Raw genomic sequence first — 20,573 nt, forward strand, 5'->3', positions numbered from 1 at the left:
TAAGTTCTTCAAATGAATTTAAAGTGCAAAACTTTGAACTAACATTTTCCTCTCACAGTGTTTTTGCATTTCATTTTTATTCATAATCGGGATTCAAGGTGTTTTCTTTTTTAGGTAATGCAAGGAATGATCCAAAAAAATGATGGCGAATAAAGGAGATGGACTTAACAATGCAAAGGAGATCAAGGTTATAAAAAATGTCAAGGAAAGATATTACAATATGAAGGACTCAACAATACAAAGAAGTAGATGGAACAACTTGAAAGGCAAGAGGATGCGAAGATAAAAAACATTAAGAAGTATTTCAAAGATGAGGATGGAAGTGCAAAAGAGAAGATTAAGAAAAGCATTTTGAAGTTTCAGAAGAGTTAATCAAAGTTAAAAATTAAAGACTTCTATATGATGATATAGAAGTGGAGTTGAACCAAAGAAGTTAGTTGAAGAAGAAGAAAGTTCACAAGATGATGAAATTTGGGAATATGAACCATCATAACTAACATGGTGTCTACTCACCTCTGCCAATCAAATAATCCAAGGATTATCATGTCTAGATTCATTGAGCCTAACTCCTACAAAGAGTGAAATTGGCATGTGGAATTACATTTAATATGACGTTACAACTAATTTTTTATTGGTCTTTTTTTTTCTCAAAAGGATGTCCATTTAAGGACTTGTAATTTTCTCATTGGATGGCATTAAATGTATGAGGTGTTAGTTATAACCAACTCCACTTAGGGTTTCATTGAATTATCTTGACCGTTGATTTAGAATCAATTTGGGCCCTTCATTTTGTAACTCAAAGTCTATAAAAGGCTTGACCTTTTCATTTGTAAAGGTTAATAGTGATAGTAGTAGATCAAAAATTGTTGCCAAGACTATGTTGGAATAAATACATAATTTTCATTGAAGATATGGGCGGATCCTTGTGTGTTGTTTCAGCATTTTGCATGGTTTCTACTTCTCAAGTATTAGTTGAAGTTCATTGATTGTATGGAAAAATGTGAAGATGTTTGATGGAATACCGGTTCATACCATTTGTAGTTTGTTGATTGCAAATTGCAGTGTATGGCTAGTTTGAACTTTGCTAAGCAATAGTTTGATTGTGGATGTTCATTTGGATTGCGCCAACATTGGGTATTCAGGTGGATGTTTATAGTATGAAAACCTTTCATTACCTTTGGAGATCACATTAGTTTTGTGTAGTTGTTTCCTCATGTCGAAGTAAAGCTTGATTTATGAGATCCATCTATCTAAAGCACTATCCATTATCATCATTGTTCATAGGTCTTAGATTGGATTCCCAAACCCTTATCTTTTGTCCTTTTGTTCAAAGAGTTTAAGTTAGTTTAGGAAGAGAGCATCACTTAAATTGCTATATCGGATGTTCAATTTCTAGTTGTTTTGTGGAAGTGAAAAGCATAAGTCCCTTTGTGTAAACAACAAATCACATCATTTCACTGAGTCTATTCATTTTAATGTCAAGACTTGATGGTAGGAACCTTGGGGTGACCTTAACCGATCACATTGTTTAACATTCGAGGGTTCCTTGTTCGAGAGAGGATACAATACTTGGTATTTTATTCCGTGTTTGAGAGTGTCACAAAACACCCATCAACACAACCAATATTTAAATTTCATATTTTAGGAGAAAAATTTATGACTATGGCATGCACAATTGAATTTAAAATTTAATATTTTTAAGGGTTGAATCTGTGACTATGGGCTCACCTTTGTACTTGCAAAAATGACTAGCACATGAAAATGGTAAAATTGGATGGATAACATAATGTATAGAATACATGTATTCGTATGATAAACGCATTGGATGAATATATCAATATGCATGTCTAGAAGATAAGATGACAATAGATGTATAGAAATATATAAATACATAAATTCTAGCTTGAAGGAAGAAATCTAACTGAATACAAGATTATACCTACCAATTAGGGGAGAGGACCCACTAGTTGTGCACCCTAACTTTGTGCTTTTCAAAATCCTACGTGGAAATTTCAAATCACTCCCACTTTTTTACAACAGCTTAGTTGGCAAGTCCCCTTATAACTAAGGTTTTAGAGCCACATCATCAAATATGATGCCACATCAACATGTTTTTTGTCAAGGTGTCCAAAACAACCAAAAAAAAAAAGGTTGGACCAATAGTTGTGCAAAAGAAGCTCCAATAGTTGTGTAGATGATGTAGTATCACATGATTGATTGCTTTTTACAACTAATGGTATATTTCATTCAATTATTGGTAGTCATCATCAACAATAACAACTTTAAAGTCATAGCTATTGGTGCAATGTTTTTTTTTAAAATAGACATTAAATCAAAAAGTTTAGGTATTTAATCAACAACTTCTATCATAACAATTGAAACGCATACTAGATCCTTTCCCTATCAATACACAAATATATTAACTCATTCTCTCAAAATAAACACAAAACATAATAAAATATACAAATTTCATTATTGCAAGTACAATACACAAATATATTAACTCATTCTCTCAAAATAAAAACAAAACATAATAAAATATACAGATTTCATCATTGCAATTAGAATAATTTTAAATGCCATTAATCAAATGCCTACTTAAAATGGGAAAGGAAAAATTGGGTCTCAAGATAGTCCAGCATGAGGGTGATCCGCCACAAAAATCAAAATAATAAGATATCTTCGCGGATAAATCATTTAGATTTCCTGTGTATGTCGTTTAAGCTTGTTGGATTTGTCACTTCCACGTGGCATTTGATCTCTCACGTCTTTTCAACTTTACCCACCTACTAAACATGGATAGAAATTTTCTGTATATTTTTCAAACTGATTATGTAGCAATTCAATCTGTTGTTGATGGACATGATGCAAACATAAGGGTACTGCCTTTTTGAATGCTTGCAGAGTACTCTGAAGAAATTATGGAAGTTTTCAAAAAAACTGCTCAACTGAATACAGGAGCCCAAATTCCATTGATTGGGTTGGGGACTACTTCTGATGATCAGAATGAGGAGGTCATTAAGGCAGCCGTGACTACAGCTCTCCAGATGTATTTCACTGTCCACAATATAAGTTTAACAATTGTCCTCTATTAAACCAATTAACAAAATAGATTAGTACACTCTGGCTTCTGTGTTGGGTTGGGTTGGTTTGGAACCCCTATTGAAATTAGTAGGTAGTGTGACTGGTGCTTTTGAAGGCTGGCTAATTGGTTTGTACACTATTTCACTTGCTTTCATTTTGATGGATCGCTCAGTCTCATCCAAAACATTGGTGTTAACAAAATGTACAGTTTTTTCTATCATTTAAAAATATCAGGGTTTCATAATTTATGATATTATCAATATTGTTTCTGGGTTGGGCTGTGCATGAGTTTTTGAATTAATGTTTCAGATTAATTTCTTCTGTAGCTATCTAGCATTCTGATGATAGATCATAGAGTATATCTGAAACATTGATTCAAAAACTGTTACACAATCTAATTCAGATAAACATTGATCATTTTTTTATCATATTATTTTATAGTTATAATTGTGAGTGAATGTTTTTGTACTATTAATTTTTAAAGCTAATTACAGATATCAAGGGTTGCAGTTCAATGATTGAGCACCTCGATGAGGGTAATGGGATATTCATTGATTATGTCATCAATCAAGATTCAGAACTCTCAGAAGTATGATATAAGAGATGAGGATGAGATCGTGTCTTAGGAAACTTTGGTGAAATAGACATCTTTTGTGAAATAGATACCCCAGTCTTGAATCTTAGCCAAAAAGATATCAGCATAGAATTGTGATTCCAAATGAAATAGAAAAACAAACTTATGAAAGATTGTATGTAAAATTGTATTTCATAGATGGGTTTAAACATTAGATCCTTTGTCTTGTCTATTCTATGTTAGATATACTTTCGCAGTAGCATTGACTTGTGATTGAACACTTCATGCATTGAGCAAATGTTGTTTTCAATTATATTCAGCTTCTGCAAATTGAGACTGTTTGAGAACATTGTTATGTAGTGTGATTGATGATGTTAAAGGACTAAGTATCATTTTAGTGATATATCACATATATGTTATAGGTGAACATTTTCTATTCCTATTTTCTTTATGCAGCTCATGAGTATCATTTTAGTAATCTTGCTTGTTTTGATGTATCAGTTTATGTTATAGATGAACATTTTCTATTTCTATTTTTTTTTATATAATTTATAATTAGCATTTTAATAATCTTGTTTATTTTGATATATCAGTCTAGGTTTATGTTATAGATGAACATTTTCTATTCCTATTTTCTGTATATAGCTCACCATTGATAGGGGTTATGGTGAAGGGGGCAACGGCTATACAGCCGTCAGACTGCACATTTAATCATATTAATTAATTAAAAACATTTTTTATTTATTTTCAATTATAAATAAATACGATCAAATGTACAGTCTGCATAGACAAGAGTTTCTATTTTAACCTACATATTCTTTTGCAGCACAATGAGCCTATGATGAAATTTGTGAACGTTAATGCAATTGGGTTGGTTGTTTCAACAATTATATTTGTAGGTAGGTTATCGACACTTTGACACAGCAAGCTGTTACAACTCAGAGCGTCCACTGGGGGAAGCTCTGCACATGGCTTTTCATAATGGACTTGTTAACCGAGAAGATGTATTTGTCACTACCAAACTATGGAGTAACCAACATGACGACCCGGTCACTGCAATCAAGAATAGTTTGAAGTATGATTTCCTCATTACAATTTCAGTATCTTATATTATCTCCGTATTGCAGAACTTGTTTCAAATTATTTCTAATATGCAGGAACTTACAACTGGATTACGTTGATCTCTACCTTATCCACTTACCTGTCAGATTTAGAAAAGAGGTTCCAATGTCCGCGTCTCTAGACCGCAAGCCTACCGAGCTGGGAACAGATGTGAATCCATATTCCGGGCCTGAAGAAGACTACTTTTTACCCTTAGATATGAAGTCCACTTGGAATGGCATGGAGCAGTGCTTGGAGATGGGGCTTACCAAAGCCATTGGGGTTAGTAACTTTTCCTCTAAGAAGATTGAAGACCTATTGAGTCATGCTAAGATCCCTCCTGCAGTTGATCAGGTAATGAGTTACTTGGCATACGCCTCTTAGGTTGTATATATTTTTTCCTTTTTGTATTCTGAAACACCCTTAATATAACTTTGTATTTGTGAATCGGTGGGTAAACTTAACAAATTGTGTAGATCCTTAAGATCTCCATTCCCCATTGAATCTTTGCTAATACATGGTACAGTGCAGAATTATATTCATAGTAAGTTTCTTCTTAGAAAGATGTGTAGATGTTCTTTGAGGTCTATGGAATGTAATTACAGGTAGAGATGCATCCACAATGGCAGCAAAAGAAGTTGAGAGATTATTGCAGCAAGCATAACATTCATGTGAGTGCATGGTCTCCTATGGGATCTCCAAATACTTCATGGGGCTCAAATCTGGTGATGGATGACCCCCTCATCCATGAAATTTCTCAAAAGTATGGAAAGACTAGAGCCCAGGTACTCGATCATATTTGAATCTTTTGATATTTTTCTTGAGATTACGAACCTAGGCTGGTAACTCATGTTACTGTCATGTAAATGCAGGTTATGTTAAGGTGGGGGGTAGAACAGGGAGTGAGTGTGCTGCCCAAGAGCTATAACAAAGACAGAATATTTTCAAATTTTCAAATATTTGATTGGTCTTTGACTCCGGATGATCATGATAAGATTGGCATGCTTAAGCAGGCTAAGATATTTCGTGGGGATGCTTTCGTTAATAGCACAACCGGCCCCTATAAGACTGTTGAAGAATTATGGGATGGAGAGATTTAATCTTTAGAATTTGAAGGTCACATAGAACATTTGCTACTTACAAGAACAGTCATTTCTTTTAAGCTCTGGTGTGATATAAAGTGAGGATGTAATATGTTTGGAGACAGCATTTATTGGTGGCAACAAACTTTTATGGATCAAGGAAATGCTGTTTTATATGCAAATATGCTTTCTTGATTTTGGTTTCATTTCAGCATTATTTAAGTTGTTATAGCTCAAAAATATGTTAGAAATGCAATGTCTAAACTGGGGTAACAAGCTGAGATGCTATCATTAGTAGGCTTTTTTTCAATAACTTAGAGGTTGTTCTGGTTAAAAGTATTTCAACTATATGTTCAAAATAGCAACCAATAGATATCGTTAGATTTCGTATTAAAATATATGACAATGATGACTAAAATTTAATTGTTGATTAGAGATAAAATATGTTTTGAAGAGGTCATAAAACTCTTTACAAGAGGCTGATTAACAGCAAAACTTTCACAACCACCTCACCAAAAAAGAAATTATCATGCAATTCGATAAACCTCAGCAAGTCTTTCTTCTCTTCTTCAAGAGATTTCTTTTTGTTAGCTCTGGTTCTGGTGCTAGACCCAGCATGTCCACTTGTATCCCCCAGAGCAGCTTTGTTAATCTCCTGAAATAAATGACTTTTATGGAGATCCTTAAGCTTATCAGTAAGAAATTTAGTTCCAGCTATATTGTTGCCCATCGAACATTTGCTGATCTACACAGCATGCTCATGATTGTCTTTTATGATCGTCAATTCATTCTTCAGAGAGGTGGCTCTATCATTGACATCTTGTTTCCACTCGTCCACAATTAGTTCAGCCTCAAATTCACTACTAATATTGAAGGTGGGATAGGGGCGATTTTAGGATAGCTTGAAGGCAAGAAATAATAGATGTTTGCAGAAAAAGGTATAAAGGAAGGGCATGAAAATAGAACCATGGAAAGGCAACATCTATGTAGTTATGGATTGTACATTTGATGTATTAATGTATTAATTAATTAATTAAAAAATCAGTTTTTTTTACTTTCAATTAATTAATAAATAGTCAAATGTACATAGACAAAAGTCTAACAAAAAGAACAAATTACATGACTTATATTCAAGGTATTTTGCATTCCTTCCGATTCATATTTCTTGGTATAATTTTCATCACTTAATTTGATTTAGTTGTAAAAGCAATTTCTTTTACACTGACATCATTTATTTACAAGAGTTTCATTTGAAATAGGAACCATTTGCCTAAAATCTTTACCTTGATAGATTCCAAGTATGAATGAGTTTATTGTGTTGCTTAGAAGAGAGGATCCACTAGTTGAGTGAATTCCAATAGTTGCTATAGCACTTCTTGTTGCACCAATAGTTGTGACTTTAAAGTTATGAGTGTTGATGATGATTACCTATAATTGAATGAAATGGATTCCTTAGATCTAAAAAGCAACAAATCATGTGATCCCACTTTCTTTTAGGGCCTTTTTGGACACCTTGGCAAAAAAACATGTCGGTGTGGCATCATATTTGTTTTTGATTAAGGAAAAACAGGTTTTAAGGGACCCAAAACCCTATACAAGACAGGTTTTGGAAGGACCTGCAACTCGAACTGAAAGATAAACTTGAAAGTCCACTCAAAGAAACAGAACACAAATGAGACACAACAAAGCCAAACCAAAGATGGGGTACAACACAATAAGGACCCCCAACAAAAACCAGCCGGCTGCAAGAGACCAACATCCCCAACCCAACCAGGACGGATCAAGAATTTGAGCTACCCTTATGGGATTGAAGGGTCATATCAAAAGAGGACTAGGACGATTTAGATTTTTTACTTTTAACAGTAATCCATCCCTCCTCAACCCTAGCAACAACCTTTTGCCAAGAGGATGGGTCCAGAATAGAGGACCTCCCATCACCAGGAGGAATATAGCCAACTTTCGGAGAGGCTAGGACAGCAGAAATCGAAGAATCAGGCAAAGATCCAGCATCAATCTGGGAAGTGGGAAGGTCATCCACCAAAGAGGAAGATCCAGCATTCTTCAAACTATCATTTGGGATGCCACCACAAGCATCCCCACATTCCTGAGCACCAAAAACAGAGGCAACAGCCAGAGGCTCGACTTGAGGAACTTGCGCAGCCACTTGGGAAAAGCTTTTTTTTTTAACAAAATAGTGTTCAGAGGAGGCACCTTTCCACCAAGAAGCAAATCTCTTTTCCTTTTTATCTAATTCACACCGTGCAACAACATGTCCAGTCTAGAAGCACTTTCGACATCTAAAGGGGATACCCTCAAAGTCAAGCGGTTGGACCCAAGATCCCAAGGAAGATTCAATTTCTATCTCAGCTGGAAGCCCTTTAGAATCATCAATGTTAACCAAAATCCGAGCATAAGTAGAATGATAAATTTGGTAAGAGTCCTTATCAATCATTAGGAATTTGCCTAAAGCCTCCCCTACTTCCTCTAGCAGAGAGTCTGTCCATAGATGAAGGGGAAGGTTAGGGAGCCTAACCCAGATAGGAATCTCATTAAATGAATCAGTAGATGGATTAAAACCCAAGAACCAGGGTTTAACCATCAAAACAAATTTGTCCTCCCAGCTGAAAGGATTTGTACATAAAATTTTCGATCTATCCTCTGCATATTCAAATTTAGCAATGAAAAAGCCCTTGGTTGAAGGAAAAATGTTAACTAAACCTTTTAAAATCGGTTCCCAGCTTTGGGAAATCCAAGTGTGCAGCTGAGGAAGGCTTGGCCAAAAGCCCCAAAACCTGCAAATTAGACCATGAGATTCAAACACAGAGGACTTGTGGATGATCTCCTATTCAGTATCAATAGACACCCTGAAAGCCAATGGTTTGCAAATGGTAATGGCCAAAGGCCCCAAACCACGGGCATCCCGATCTGAATCAAAGGGCGTCGAATGCACCGTATCACTAGCCTTCGTGTTAGCAACAGGTACAGGAATGATCTTGGGCTTGCAAGGAGCAGCCACAGGAGCATCCTTCAGCATCATGCCAGCAAGGGAGCCCCCGGGTTTCGGAGCAGACCCAACCCCCGGGTTTCGGAGCAGACCCAACACCCACCCCGAAGAGGGTAAAGCCCGCATAGAAGAAGAACCCCTCAAACCCCCCGCCAAGGCCCGAACAGAGACCTCCGCAGAGCCCCCATTCGTAGCCCCCACAACATCCTCCACAGATCTCCCATTCGCAATAGCCGAATGCACCGTATCACTAGCCTTCGTGTTAGCAACAGGTACAGGAACAATCTTGGCCTTGCAAGGAGCAGCCACAGGAGCATTCTTCAGCATCATGCCGGCAAGGGAGCCCCCGGGTTTCAGAGCAGACCCAACACCCACCCCGAAGAGGGTAAGGCCCGCATAGAAGAAGAACCCCTCAGACCCCCCGCCAAGGCCCGAACAGAGACCTCCCCAGAGCCCCCATTCCTAGCCCCCACAACATCCTCCACAGATCTCCCATTCGCAACAGTCGTTGGGCGAGGCTGGACAGCAACAGCAAGAGCGACATTCGGCCTTAGGGAAACAGGCGGCATCGCAGTGGCAACGACAGCGTTTAACTTCACCCAAACCATCGCAGCAGCCTATGTGGCATCATATTTGTTGATATGGCCTTGAAATCTTAGTTATAAGCAAGGGACTAGCCAAATAAGCTATTGTAAAAAATTGGGAGTGATTTGATATTTCCATATAGGATTTTGAGAAGCATGAAGTTAGGGTGCTCAACTATTAGGTCCTCTCCCCAAGATCTTCTTTTTTCAAAGTGAAGAGTTCTATTTTTCGTAGAGAAATTTGGGACAAGGTTTGAGTTTTCTTTCATAAATATAGCACATAACAATGCTTAGCTATCTTAAAATTTATAAAAGGGGTCATAGTTGAGTATTCTCCCTTTGAGTTTAGATGTCTTTAAATGCCATTTTTATTTATGTAGCACATTCAAGATCTATATAACATTGGTCATACATGAATGTATGTAATTTTGAAGAAAGATCTATCTCCTTGAGCATGGTAGGAACATGGAATGAGGTATCTTAAGATTTATAAAAGGGGTCATAGTTGAGTATTCTCCATTTGAGTTTAGATGTCATTAAATATCATTTTTAATTATGTAGCACATTCGAGATCTATATAACATTGGTCATGCACGAATGTATGTAATTTTGAAGAAAGATCTCTCTCCCTGAGTATGGTAGGAACATGGGATGAGGTATCCAAATATTTTTGGATAGGGTAGAGGACAAGCATAGTGTGATTAGAGAAAAATGAAACTATAATTTTCTTATTGGGCATCCTCGAGATTGTTGGCATTTGGTGTACAACATTATGTGGTGCTATGCAGAGGTCCTTTTGGTAAACCATTAAGTCAGATGGTTTTCTTTTCAAATTAGGCTCTTGAGGTGAGTGGATAGTTTTATATTATATGTGTCTCACATATCTTTTGTAATAAATAAATATATTATATCATTTATACTCACTCAAAACTCCTTCCAATAGAGGTCTCATAAAATATGTAAATTTATCCATCTAGTAGAGCAATCATTGTGCTTTTACCTTTGTTAGGGTGGTGTTGTTCCTCAAGCTTAATATACTCAACTGCAATGATGAAATTACCAAATTGATAGTAAGATGATAATTATAATAAGTTGTTGATAATTTTTTTAATGGATACCTTTTTAAATGGATTGTTCAAATGGGTTAACTTAGTAAAGGATTGTCGTGTTACACCTTAGGATAAACAAATCAAAGGATAAGAATGCTATTAATATTATGAGAAAGAGTGCATCCTTATATAAACAAATCAAAAGGATAAGAATTCTATTAATATAATGAGAAAGAGTTCATCCTTAAATAGTGATTTGATGGATTTAATTTGGTTCAAATCAAGAACTATTCATGCTAGAAGTAAGATTATATTATTAAGAGTCTTTCAAAGAGTGTTATATCATAGTGTGAATATGATATCAATATCATTGAACCATGTCATAGCAGGACATCTTCATAGATCCATTTGAAGCTTTGCATAATTATTTCAATAAAATCATCTTTTGATTACTTTTGTCTTGTGTTCGGATATGTTCAATATATATTGTTGATTATGAGGTTATGTATATTATTACATATAGTTTGATTATGATAATGTTAGAAAATATTATATGAATTGAGTAACAATGAAGCTTGACTTCTACCGAATGAGGTGGGATATGAAACATGTGTGTGTGTGTGTGTGTGTGTGTGAGAGAGAGAGAGAGAGAGAGGTAATTATATATGCAACTCACTACCTTATTGACCTCAACATAAGATGATACATAATTATCATATACATGTTTTCATTATTCAATATAGCATTACATCTCTTGTGGGAAATTCTAAATGGTTATATACTTGTACATTGGGATATATGTGATTGATAAAAAATTTGAGTTGGAAAAAATATTAGATATAATCATGTAGTCACTTAAGCGTGAGAAAATCTATTGTAGTGGAAACACATTTGATAAGTTCCTTTAATGTCATGGCATCCTCCTCATTTAGTGCAATAATAATATGGTATAATATGATTATAAGATATCAATTGATTCATGGGGTAGATAAACCTCTATATTAAATATGTTACCTAAAATTTGAATGGAAGTGTTTTCCTATGGGTTTGTGTAAACTAGGGTAGTTTTAGGTTGAGCAATAAATTTAGCCCGTAGGTTGACAAAACCAACCTTGGGATGTTCAAATTGGTGTATGAATTATAACCAAAGGACTTTGAGTGAAACCCACAATATCCTTAAAGGGAGGTGCTATAGTATAGGTTGGTAAAGTATGAACTTAGTCATGATTTCCCAACTATGATTATGTTGGATTAATTAATGAAACCTTAATTATGGAGAATATGTGTTTAGTTCATTTGAAGTTTGAGAGACGTAGTAAGGAGAACTGCATGTAACTTTGATTCGTTTGGAAGTGGGTATGTTAGTGGTCCTTGGGTGAAGGATGCTCCTGTGACCTCAAGTTTGTAGGGGGGAGGGTCTAGAGGGGATAACCCCAAGTTGTGGTGTTGTTCCTAATTGGTTTGACCATATCTCTTTAGTAAGTTTCAAATGCTGAAATGGGTATTAGATGGTTATGAAAGAAAGAAGAAAAGTTGATAATTTGTATTTAAAACATAATGTGTTTTGGAATATTGATTTGAATGAAGTGAATGGGTTGACTACCTTATGGTTGATATTGGTTATTTGTACTTGATGAGTGGAGGTCATCTTGTGTTGGTTCAAAGTTAATTCATGTGAAATGAAATTTAAACATGGACCTATAATAATTTATGTATATAGATCAACCAATTGTGATCTACTTGTTTTGACTTGGGAACCTCTCTTCCAATTATAGTGTTGAGCAGGGTACAAGCACTAACTTTACAACTATGGGTGGAGTAAGAGCCCCACAAGGGCATATGTAAATGTATCCATCTAGTAGAGCAATCACCGTGCTTTTACCTTTGTTAGGGTAGTATTGTTCCTCAAGCTTAATATACTCAACTGCAATAATGAAATTACCAAATTGATAGTAAGATGATCATTATAATAAGTTATTGATAATGTTTTTAATGGATAACGTTTTAAATGGATTGTTCAAATGGGTTGACTTAGTAAAGGATTATTGTGTTACACCTTAGGATAAACAAATCAAAGGATAAGAATGCTATTAATATTATGAGAAAGAGTGCATCCTTATATAAACAAATCAAAAGGATAAGAATTCTATTAATATAATGAGAAAGAGTTCATCCTTAAATAGTGATTTGATCGATTTAATTTGGTTCAAATCAAGAACTATTCATGCTAGAAGTAAGATTATATTATTAAGTGTCTTTCAAAGAGTGTCATATCATAGTGCAAATATGATATCAATATCATTGAACCATGTTATAGCAGGACATCTTCATAGAGTCATTCGAAGCTTTGCATAATTATTGCAATAAAATCATATTTTGATTACTTATGTCTTGTGCTTGAATATGTTCAATATATATTGTTGATTATGAGGTTATGTATATTATTACATATAGTTTGATTATGATAATGTTTTCAAATATTATATGAATTGAGTAACAATGAAGCTTGACTTCTACCAAATGAGGTGGGATATGAAACGCGCGCGCGCGCGTGTGTGTGAGGTAATTATATAGGCAACTCACTATCTTATTGACCTCAACATAAGATGATACATAATTATCATATACATGTTTGCATTATTCAATATAGCATTACATCTCTTGTGGGGAATTCTAAATGGTTATGTACTTGTAAACTGGGATATATGTGATTGATAAACTTTTTGAGTTGGAAAAAATATGAGATATAATTGCGTGGTCACTTAAGCGTGAGAAAATCTATTGTAGTGTACACACGTTTGATAAGTTCCTTTAATGTCATGACATCCTCCTCATTTAGTGCAATAATAATATGCTATAATATGACTATAAGATATCTATTGATTCATGGGGTAGAAAAACTTCCATATTAAATATATTACGTGAAATTTGAATGGAAGTGTTTTCCTATGGGTTTGTGTAAACTAGGGTAGTTTTAGGTTGAGCAATAAGTTTATCCCGTAGATTGACAAAACCAATGGTGCAGGAGCACCTAGATTTCTTGATGAATTTTCACAATTTTGGAGTGAATGATCCTCATTGGGTCAATGAGTAAATAAAGGACTATTAAAAGGTCCAAAAGTGTGTTTTAAGGTTATTTGTAGTTTGATTGTCTCTAGTGTTAGCTTATTTTCTCAGTTTTGGCCAATGTGCCCTTGTAAGACTAAAATGGCATCATTTAGCAAAATTGGGTAAAACTCCTTGTAAGGCCTCATAAGGCTTTTGGGAATGTTGGTTTTGATGGAACCTAAAATTACAGGCAAAAACTTGGTAATTGATAACCAGATTGCTCAGGTTGCACAATCAAAAAATTATTCTATAGGGAGTATATCTTACCCAAGAATATTTTTTGCAATGTGATTATATTTTGCATATAAATGATTTAAAAATAAAATATATTTTTACAAAAGGGCAGGAAGAGGGAGTTGAACACTCAACCTTTCAACCCAACCTTCCTAACTACCCATACCTACCCTCCCCTTTTACCAATTGCTCTATTATATTACTTGAAAATGTTTATTAAGATAAATTACTATGGATAATAATTTGCAAATATTTCCACAAGATTTTAATTTATTAAAGTAATCTTGAAATGTGGAAATACATTTTTAAATATGTTACCCTAAAACATTGGTAAAATATATATTAAGGTAAAATGTTATTTCATATAAATGGATCTTATTTTGAAAAATGTTTCAAAGGTGTGAAATGTTTCAAATCACAAGTGTGCTAAATTATTTCCAACCAAATTGAGTTTGCCTTCAAGATGAAAATCTATTCTGGAATATTTGCCAAGGTAATGTATTTTTATCAAGCGGAGGTAGGTATGTTTTAATCATTTGCTTTTGATTTATTATTTTAAAGGTAAAATTAATTTCAAGAGGTTATTATGGCAAATTCTTTGTTACTTTGGAAATTATTCAAGTGAAAGTAAAAACACTCTCAAATCTTTAATATCCTTATTTGAATGTTTACTCAAGAAGTTTCCATTTAGTTTTATGTTAATATCATATTTTATTAGAAATATTTTACCCTCATTGTGTGCAAAGATCATATGTCTCTTTAGGGGGAAAATATTTTTATCTCCATGGGGAAAATATTATCAATGATTTCATTAAATATATCCCTATGAAATAGGAACATATGACCTATCAAGCTAGTTGATTTTTTTTATGTTTTGTGCAGGATACTATAGGCAAAAATTATATTTCTTGGGTGCATATTAATAGGAAGTATCCCTTACTCAAGAAATTTAATTTAATGTTTTGATATTATAATTTGATGATTTTCAGGAGCACCTTGGCAAAAGAAATCTTGTTTACAACATTTGAAAGGATAATAATAGTTTTCAATATTATCTTTTGAAATTACCTTTTGAGAGGTTATAAAGGGATATATTTTATAAATTATTTTACCATGGTTAATTCTTTAATTTGATGACCTAATAAATTTTCGCATTCTGATATTATCATTTGATCATTTATATTTTTCACCCTAAGTGAATAAAATGGAACATGTATATATTAGGGTTGATTTTATGCAAGATCAAAGAATGATTATTATTATTCTGGAGAAAATGTACTTTTACCATAAGTAAAATGATGAAAAGCATTTATTTATTTAAGTGATCCTTCCATATGCATATTATTTTCACCCTAGGTAAATAATTTGAACATATTCATTAGGGTGAGTCATTTAATGCTTGATTAGTTTTTGCAAAGGTTACTTTATATGATATAAAATTTCTGACCCAAATTAAAGATTACCAAAAGGTGAGAAAGTATTGTAACATTATCGGAAGGGAAGTATTTTCTTTTACTTACTATACATTATATTTTACCTTATGTTATTTAATAAAAACTATTATTGGAATAAATATTTACAAGTGTTTAATACTTTGATTTAAGTGAACTATTGTAAATAAGTATTTTACATAGGGTAAAATGATTATTGCCTAATCTAAAGTGGAATATATTTAATCTTTAATTAATAAGGGATTTGATTGGTTTATTTTATGTGGAGGAGATATTGAATATTTACGGGAAGTGTAGACACCTAAAATTGTCCAGTCTAATTAAATAAATATTATTTATTTAATTATCTAAGCCTAATTCTTCTATTAATTAAATAAATCTTTATTTATTTAATTAATTCATTTATCCTCTTCTAGCCTTATTTCTTTTTAAATAAATACATTTATTTATTTAAATTATCCTTTTCCTAAATTAAATAAATATCTTATTTATTTAATTATCTCATTTCTTCTATTAATTAAATACATCTTTATTTATTTAATTAATTCATTAGCCTTTTCTACCTATGACACGTCATTCATCTCTTAATTCATACACTACCTACCCCTTTCATTATTTTATTATTTCTTTTACCTACCCTCTAATCATAGCCGACCTCCTTTTACACCTCTCAATCTTATCCCTCCATTTCATATAGTGTCTTCTATATAAGGAGATGCTTCCTTCATTATCAAACCCTAATCATGCATGCTAATCGTTCTATGCATTCTAATCATCTTTTATGCAATTGACTACACTACGATCCTACTTGCAACCACATTTCGTTCTTTGTTGAGCTCTTGTGCACATAAAATCTGAGAGCAAATATATCAAGCAAGATCAATGGAGATAGGAAGAATGGAGATCCAAACCTTATTGGACATGTAATGGTATAATCTTTGTGATTTCATGTGATTTGCATTGTCTTAGGTAATCTTCATATGTTATGGTGGATCTTTGTTGATTGTTAGGCTAAGGTTTTGTGGTTGAATTCATTTAGCCTTTCAATATTGTTATTATTGTTATCCATTTTCACCATATCCATTTTCACCATATACATTTTGGCACGCCCCATGGGACATGGATTTTTCTTAGATCTATGTTTTTTGCAGATTTTTCTAACCCTATATTGCTATTTTGTAAAACAATTTGGAGAATAACCTTGTGCAGCTAGGGTTTTGGACACAAAATCAAGATCTTGGAGAGATTCGATCATATCTCACAAACGGATAGGAAATTTTGCACCAAATGTTTTTTGCAGGTTGAAGAAAGTATCAGGAGCTCTCAATCCAAAATTCAGATTTTTGGAGCACATTTTCATTTTCTATGAATTTTTTATGATTTTTCATAAAAAATTAATTTTGAGAGCAAATGAGAGAATTTTTTGGATTTTCTTACATTTTTGGAAATCTCTCATAATTATACACAGGATCTGTTCTTTGGGATTTTAATTTTGATGCAAAATATTTCCTTAAAAATCGGATCTTTAAAAATTAGGGTTTTTCTTTATTTTGATCAGATCTCACAAACGGCTTCGAATTGTGACATAAAAATTTTTGTGCAAGTCAGGAAAAGTATCGGAAAGATTCAATAAAAATTTAAGATTTTTTGGATAGATTTTTCATTTTATATGAATTTTTTATGATTTTTCATAAAAAATTAATTTTGAGAGAAAATTAGCAAATTTTTTGGATTTTCTTATATTTTTGGAAATCTCTCAGAATTATACACAGGATCTATTCTTTGTGATTTTAAATTTGATGCAAAATCATTCCTCAAAAATCAGATCTTTGAAAATTAGGGTTTTGCATTATTTTACTCATATCTCACAAACTGCTTGGATTTGTTGCAGAAAAATTTTTGTGCAGGTTTGGAAGACCATCAAGTCTCTCCAGTAAAACTTTCAGATTTTTTGGATCGATTTTGCATTTTATATGAATTTTTTATGATTTTTCATAAAAAAATTAATTTTTGGAGCAAATTACCAAATTTTTTGGATTTTCTTACATTTCTGGAAATCTCTTGAAATTTTACAGGTGGTCTTTTTTTATGATGAATCAAATCTTTGAATTGGTCAACAAAACGCATTGTTGAAGGCCCCTATTTCACAAAGTCTTTTGGATCTAAAATTTACCTAACTTGTGTGCTTGCAGGAAGGGGTGATTATTTCAAACAATCCAAACTACTAATAAATCTTTGTTGTAGGTCCTTGGCAAGGGTTTTTGGATTTTTATTGTGTGCCTTGTTTTCATAGACTAGCAAACACTTCAATTGGTGCACTAAAATTGAATCATTGTCTTTTGTGTCTTGAGCAATAGGCTCTTTTTGTTTAATCTTTAGAGGGCCTGTCTTCCCGTGTGGTCATTAGGACTACTAGTGAGAAGAGAACGACCCAAGTGGTAGAGAGGAAAACCCACCTCTTCCGAACCACTATAAACAACTGTATTCATGGTGAAAACTATGGATAACGTGTGCTGATTAGTTCATACCGACACTATGTCTCCCCATAAACCCATTTGATCAAATTTATTTGATCATTTGTAAGGCGTAACCCCTATCGGCTGGGAGCCTTCTGTATTTACAAAGCTGAAAGTGCCGCATGTATGGCCACACGAGCAGATGCCCTTACTAGCACCTTTTTATTTTAGAAGCCCAAATCCTTCTAGTTGTTGGGGCAGGAGGTCGGACCTCTGGTAGCGGCCCACACACATACGGTTCTTAGTAGAGATACAAAGTTCGCCACGGGGAGTTTTCGTGGGGATTGATGCTTGGCTGACCCGAGAAGTGAGTGCCGAGGGTGGAGCCAGTGAGGTTAAGCATCTAAGTATCCACTCTGAATAGCGTAGCCTCGGGGGTAAAACTCCATGTGGGATCAACAACTATTGTCTTGGCTAGCCATAAGAATTGTGCTTGACTTATTTTAAACATTCAAAACATTCAAAACCAAATAGAAAAACATTGTGTCTTTTGTGTTTTCAAGTGTATGCAAAACATTTTTACATCAAACAACACACTTTTCTTGAAGAGTCTAAACATTCAACTTGTCTACACGAGCATTCAACTTGTTCATCTAGCATTCAACTTGTCTTTGGGTCTCACAAAGTCCATCATTGCTTTACATCATGCATTAAATTTACATTTGTCTAAACTTGAATCAAAAGGTCACTTGCTTGTCCTCACTATACTTTGTCAACACACTACATACAACAACACTTTGCTAAGTGGTCCCTCATCAAGGTTTCTTACCTTTGGGTCTCATTTGGTCTTACTTAGAGTCAAGGTCAACTTACCTCATCAAGAGAAACTATACTCTCTTTGGAAGTCACACCTACTCTACTACATACATACTTGGTCTTACACTTTGGGCATTGCAAGTACACTTCAGACTCATTTACATTCCATTCAACTCTTGGTCTTCCATACTCTTTCCATTTTTCATCTAGTCTCACACATCTTGGTCAATACCTAGTTCATGGTTGAAACCCGTCTTCAAAAATCTAGGAGAGAAACTAAAGAGGCTCAAGAGTCCGCAAACATGAGTTCTTATGAGTAAGACAATGATATCTTTTTCAATTCTGATCATACTACATTACCTAACATGGATGCCTATAGAAACATTCCAAATGTTGAGAACATGGACACTATAAACAACAATGCTACACAAAATGACAATGTGGACAACTTTTCAGTACATTCAGCAGATGTGGAAGAATCCATTATGAATCCCCATTTCAATCGATTGGTTGAGGAAATCATGAGGAGGGATAGACAATACTTCTTACAAATGATGGCACAAAGTGGAGCCAAGATACCTCATGATTTTGACATGTCTCAAATAATGGAACATAGACCTTTGCAACAACCTCACTCCAATATGGATCAAAGGAGACCTAATAGTGGAGGAAATAGAGGACCACATATGGTACCTGAATCACCATCAGCTTTGCTTCAAAAACCAGAGGTCCCACATACATATGGTCAAGCATATGATACTCACTTTCATAGACCATTATGGAAGTCTTATGCAAACAGATATGCTCAATCACATACCAATGCTAAGGAACAACCACCAAAGCAATTGGATATTCAAAGGCATGCTCAAAATTTGGACACAAGGAAACCTCATGTCAAATTTGGGGGCAACACAATAGAACATGACATGCCTGTAGAATATGGTATACATGGACAAAATAGATATTTCATTCCTCAACATGAATCAATACCAAGTGGTCCATATACGCAGCATCGCTATAGACCTCCTCCATATGAACATGTGTATGATCAATATCATCCATATATGCAACATGCTCCTCCTCCAATTGGTGCCTCAAACATAGGATATGGTCCAAGAAGTCGATCTCCACCTAAGAGCAGTTTGGAACAACAAATCAGGGACTTACAAAAGAAAATGGAGGACATAAATACACCGAAGCCAACATACACAATGAGAGACATGTGTCCTTATCCATTTGATAAGAGCATTCCAATGCCTCCATTTCCTGCACATTTTGTGACGCCTAAATTTGATAAGTATAGAGGAAAAGGGGATCCTAAGGCACACATAAGACAGTTTTTCACAGCTTGCATTGAGGTAGCAGCAGAAGAGACATATTTGATTAGATTATTCCCACAAAGCCTAGGTGATCAAGCTATGGAATGGTTCTCCCAACTCCCACCTGGTATTAAGTCATGGGGTGACTTAGCAGAGGCATTTATCCAACATTTCTCCTACAACATAGAGACAGACATATCAGTCACTACTTTGTGCAACACCAAGCAAAAAGAGGGAGAATCTTTTGCATCATTCTTACAAAGATGGAGAAATCTAGCCAGCAGATGCTCTTGTAAAATTCCACAAAAACAAATGGTAGAGATGTTCACACAAAATGTTAACAAAGACATTGGCTATGACTTAAGGAAAGCTTGTTTGTCTACCTTCAAGGACGTCATTGAAAAAGGCTTAGCAACAGAGAAGGTCCTAATTGAACAAAGAATTATTAAGATATTCAAGGAAAACAAAGATGACTTTAAAGGAAAAGACAAGCCAAGATTTTGGAATAAAAACAAGAACACAGTCAATGATGGTGTTGTTGATGCCAACACAGTGCGACCCAAATTCATCTTTTCGGGATCAAGTTCTACAAACAATCAAGTGAATACTCAAACAACTTCTAGATCACGAAGGAAGTATACCCCGTTGGGAGAACCACTTGAGTGAGTTTTCAAGAAGTTAGTGGCAAACAAGGTGATCACAATTCCAGAT

The 20,573-nt window shown here is 34.3% G+C and overlaps 1 protein-coding gene across 1 annotated transcript; it reads left to right on the top strand.

Moving 5' to 3' along the window:
* Positions 1-2,921: 2,921 nt before the first annotated feature.
* LOC131035557 (non-functional NADPH-dependent codeinone reductase 2-like) lies at positions 2,922-6,036 on the top strand. Its single transcript, XM_059217822.1, has 6 exons — positions 2,922-3,072; positions 3,579-3,673; positions 4,558-4,733; positions 4,816-5,113; positions 5,365-5,544; positions 5,632-6,036. Exons 1-6 carry the CDS (start codon positions 2,922-2,924, stop codon positions 5,857-5,859), a joined length of 1,128 nt encoding a protein of 375 aa, XP_059073805.1. The 3' UTR covers positions 5,860-6,036.
* The last annotated feature ends 14,537 nt before the right edge of the window (positions 6,037-20,573 follow it).

This window comes from Cryptomeria japonica, chromosome 3 (assembly GCF_030272615.1).
Source record: "Cryptomeria japonica chromosome 3, Sugi_1.0, whole genome shotgun sequence".
Lineage (NCBI taxonomy): Eukaryota > Viridiplantae > Streptophyta > Pinopsida > Cupressales > Cupressaceae > Cryptomeria > Cryptomeria japonica.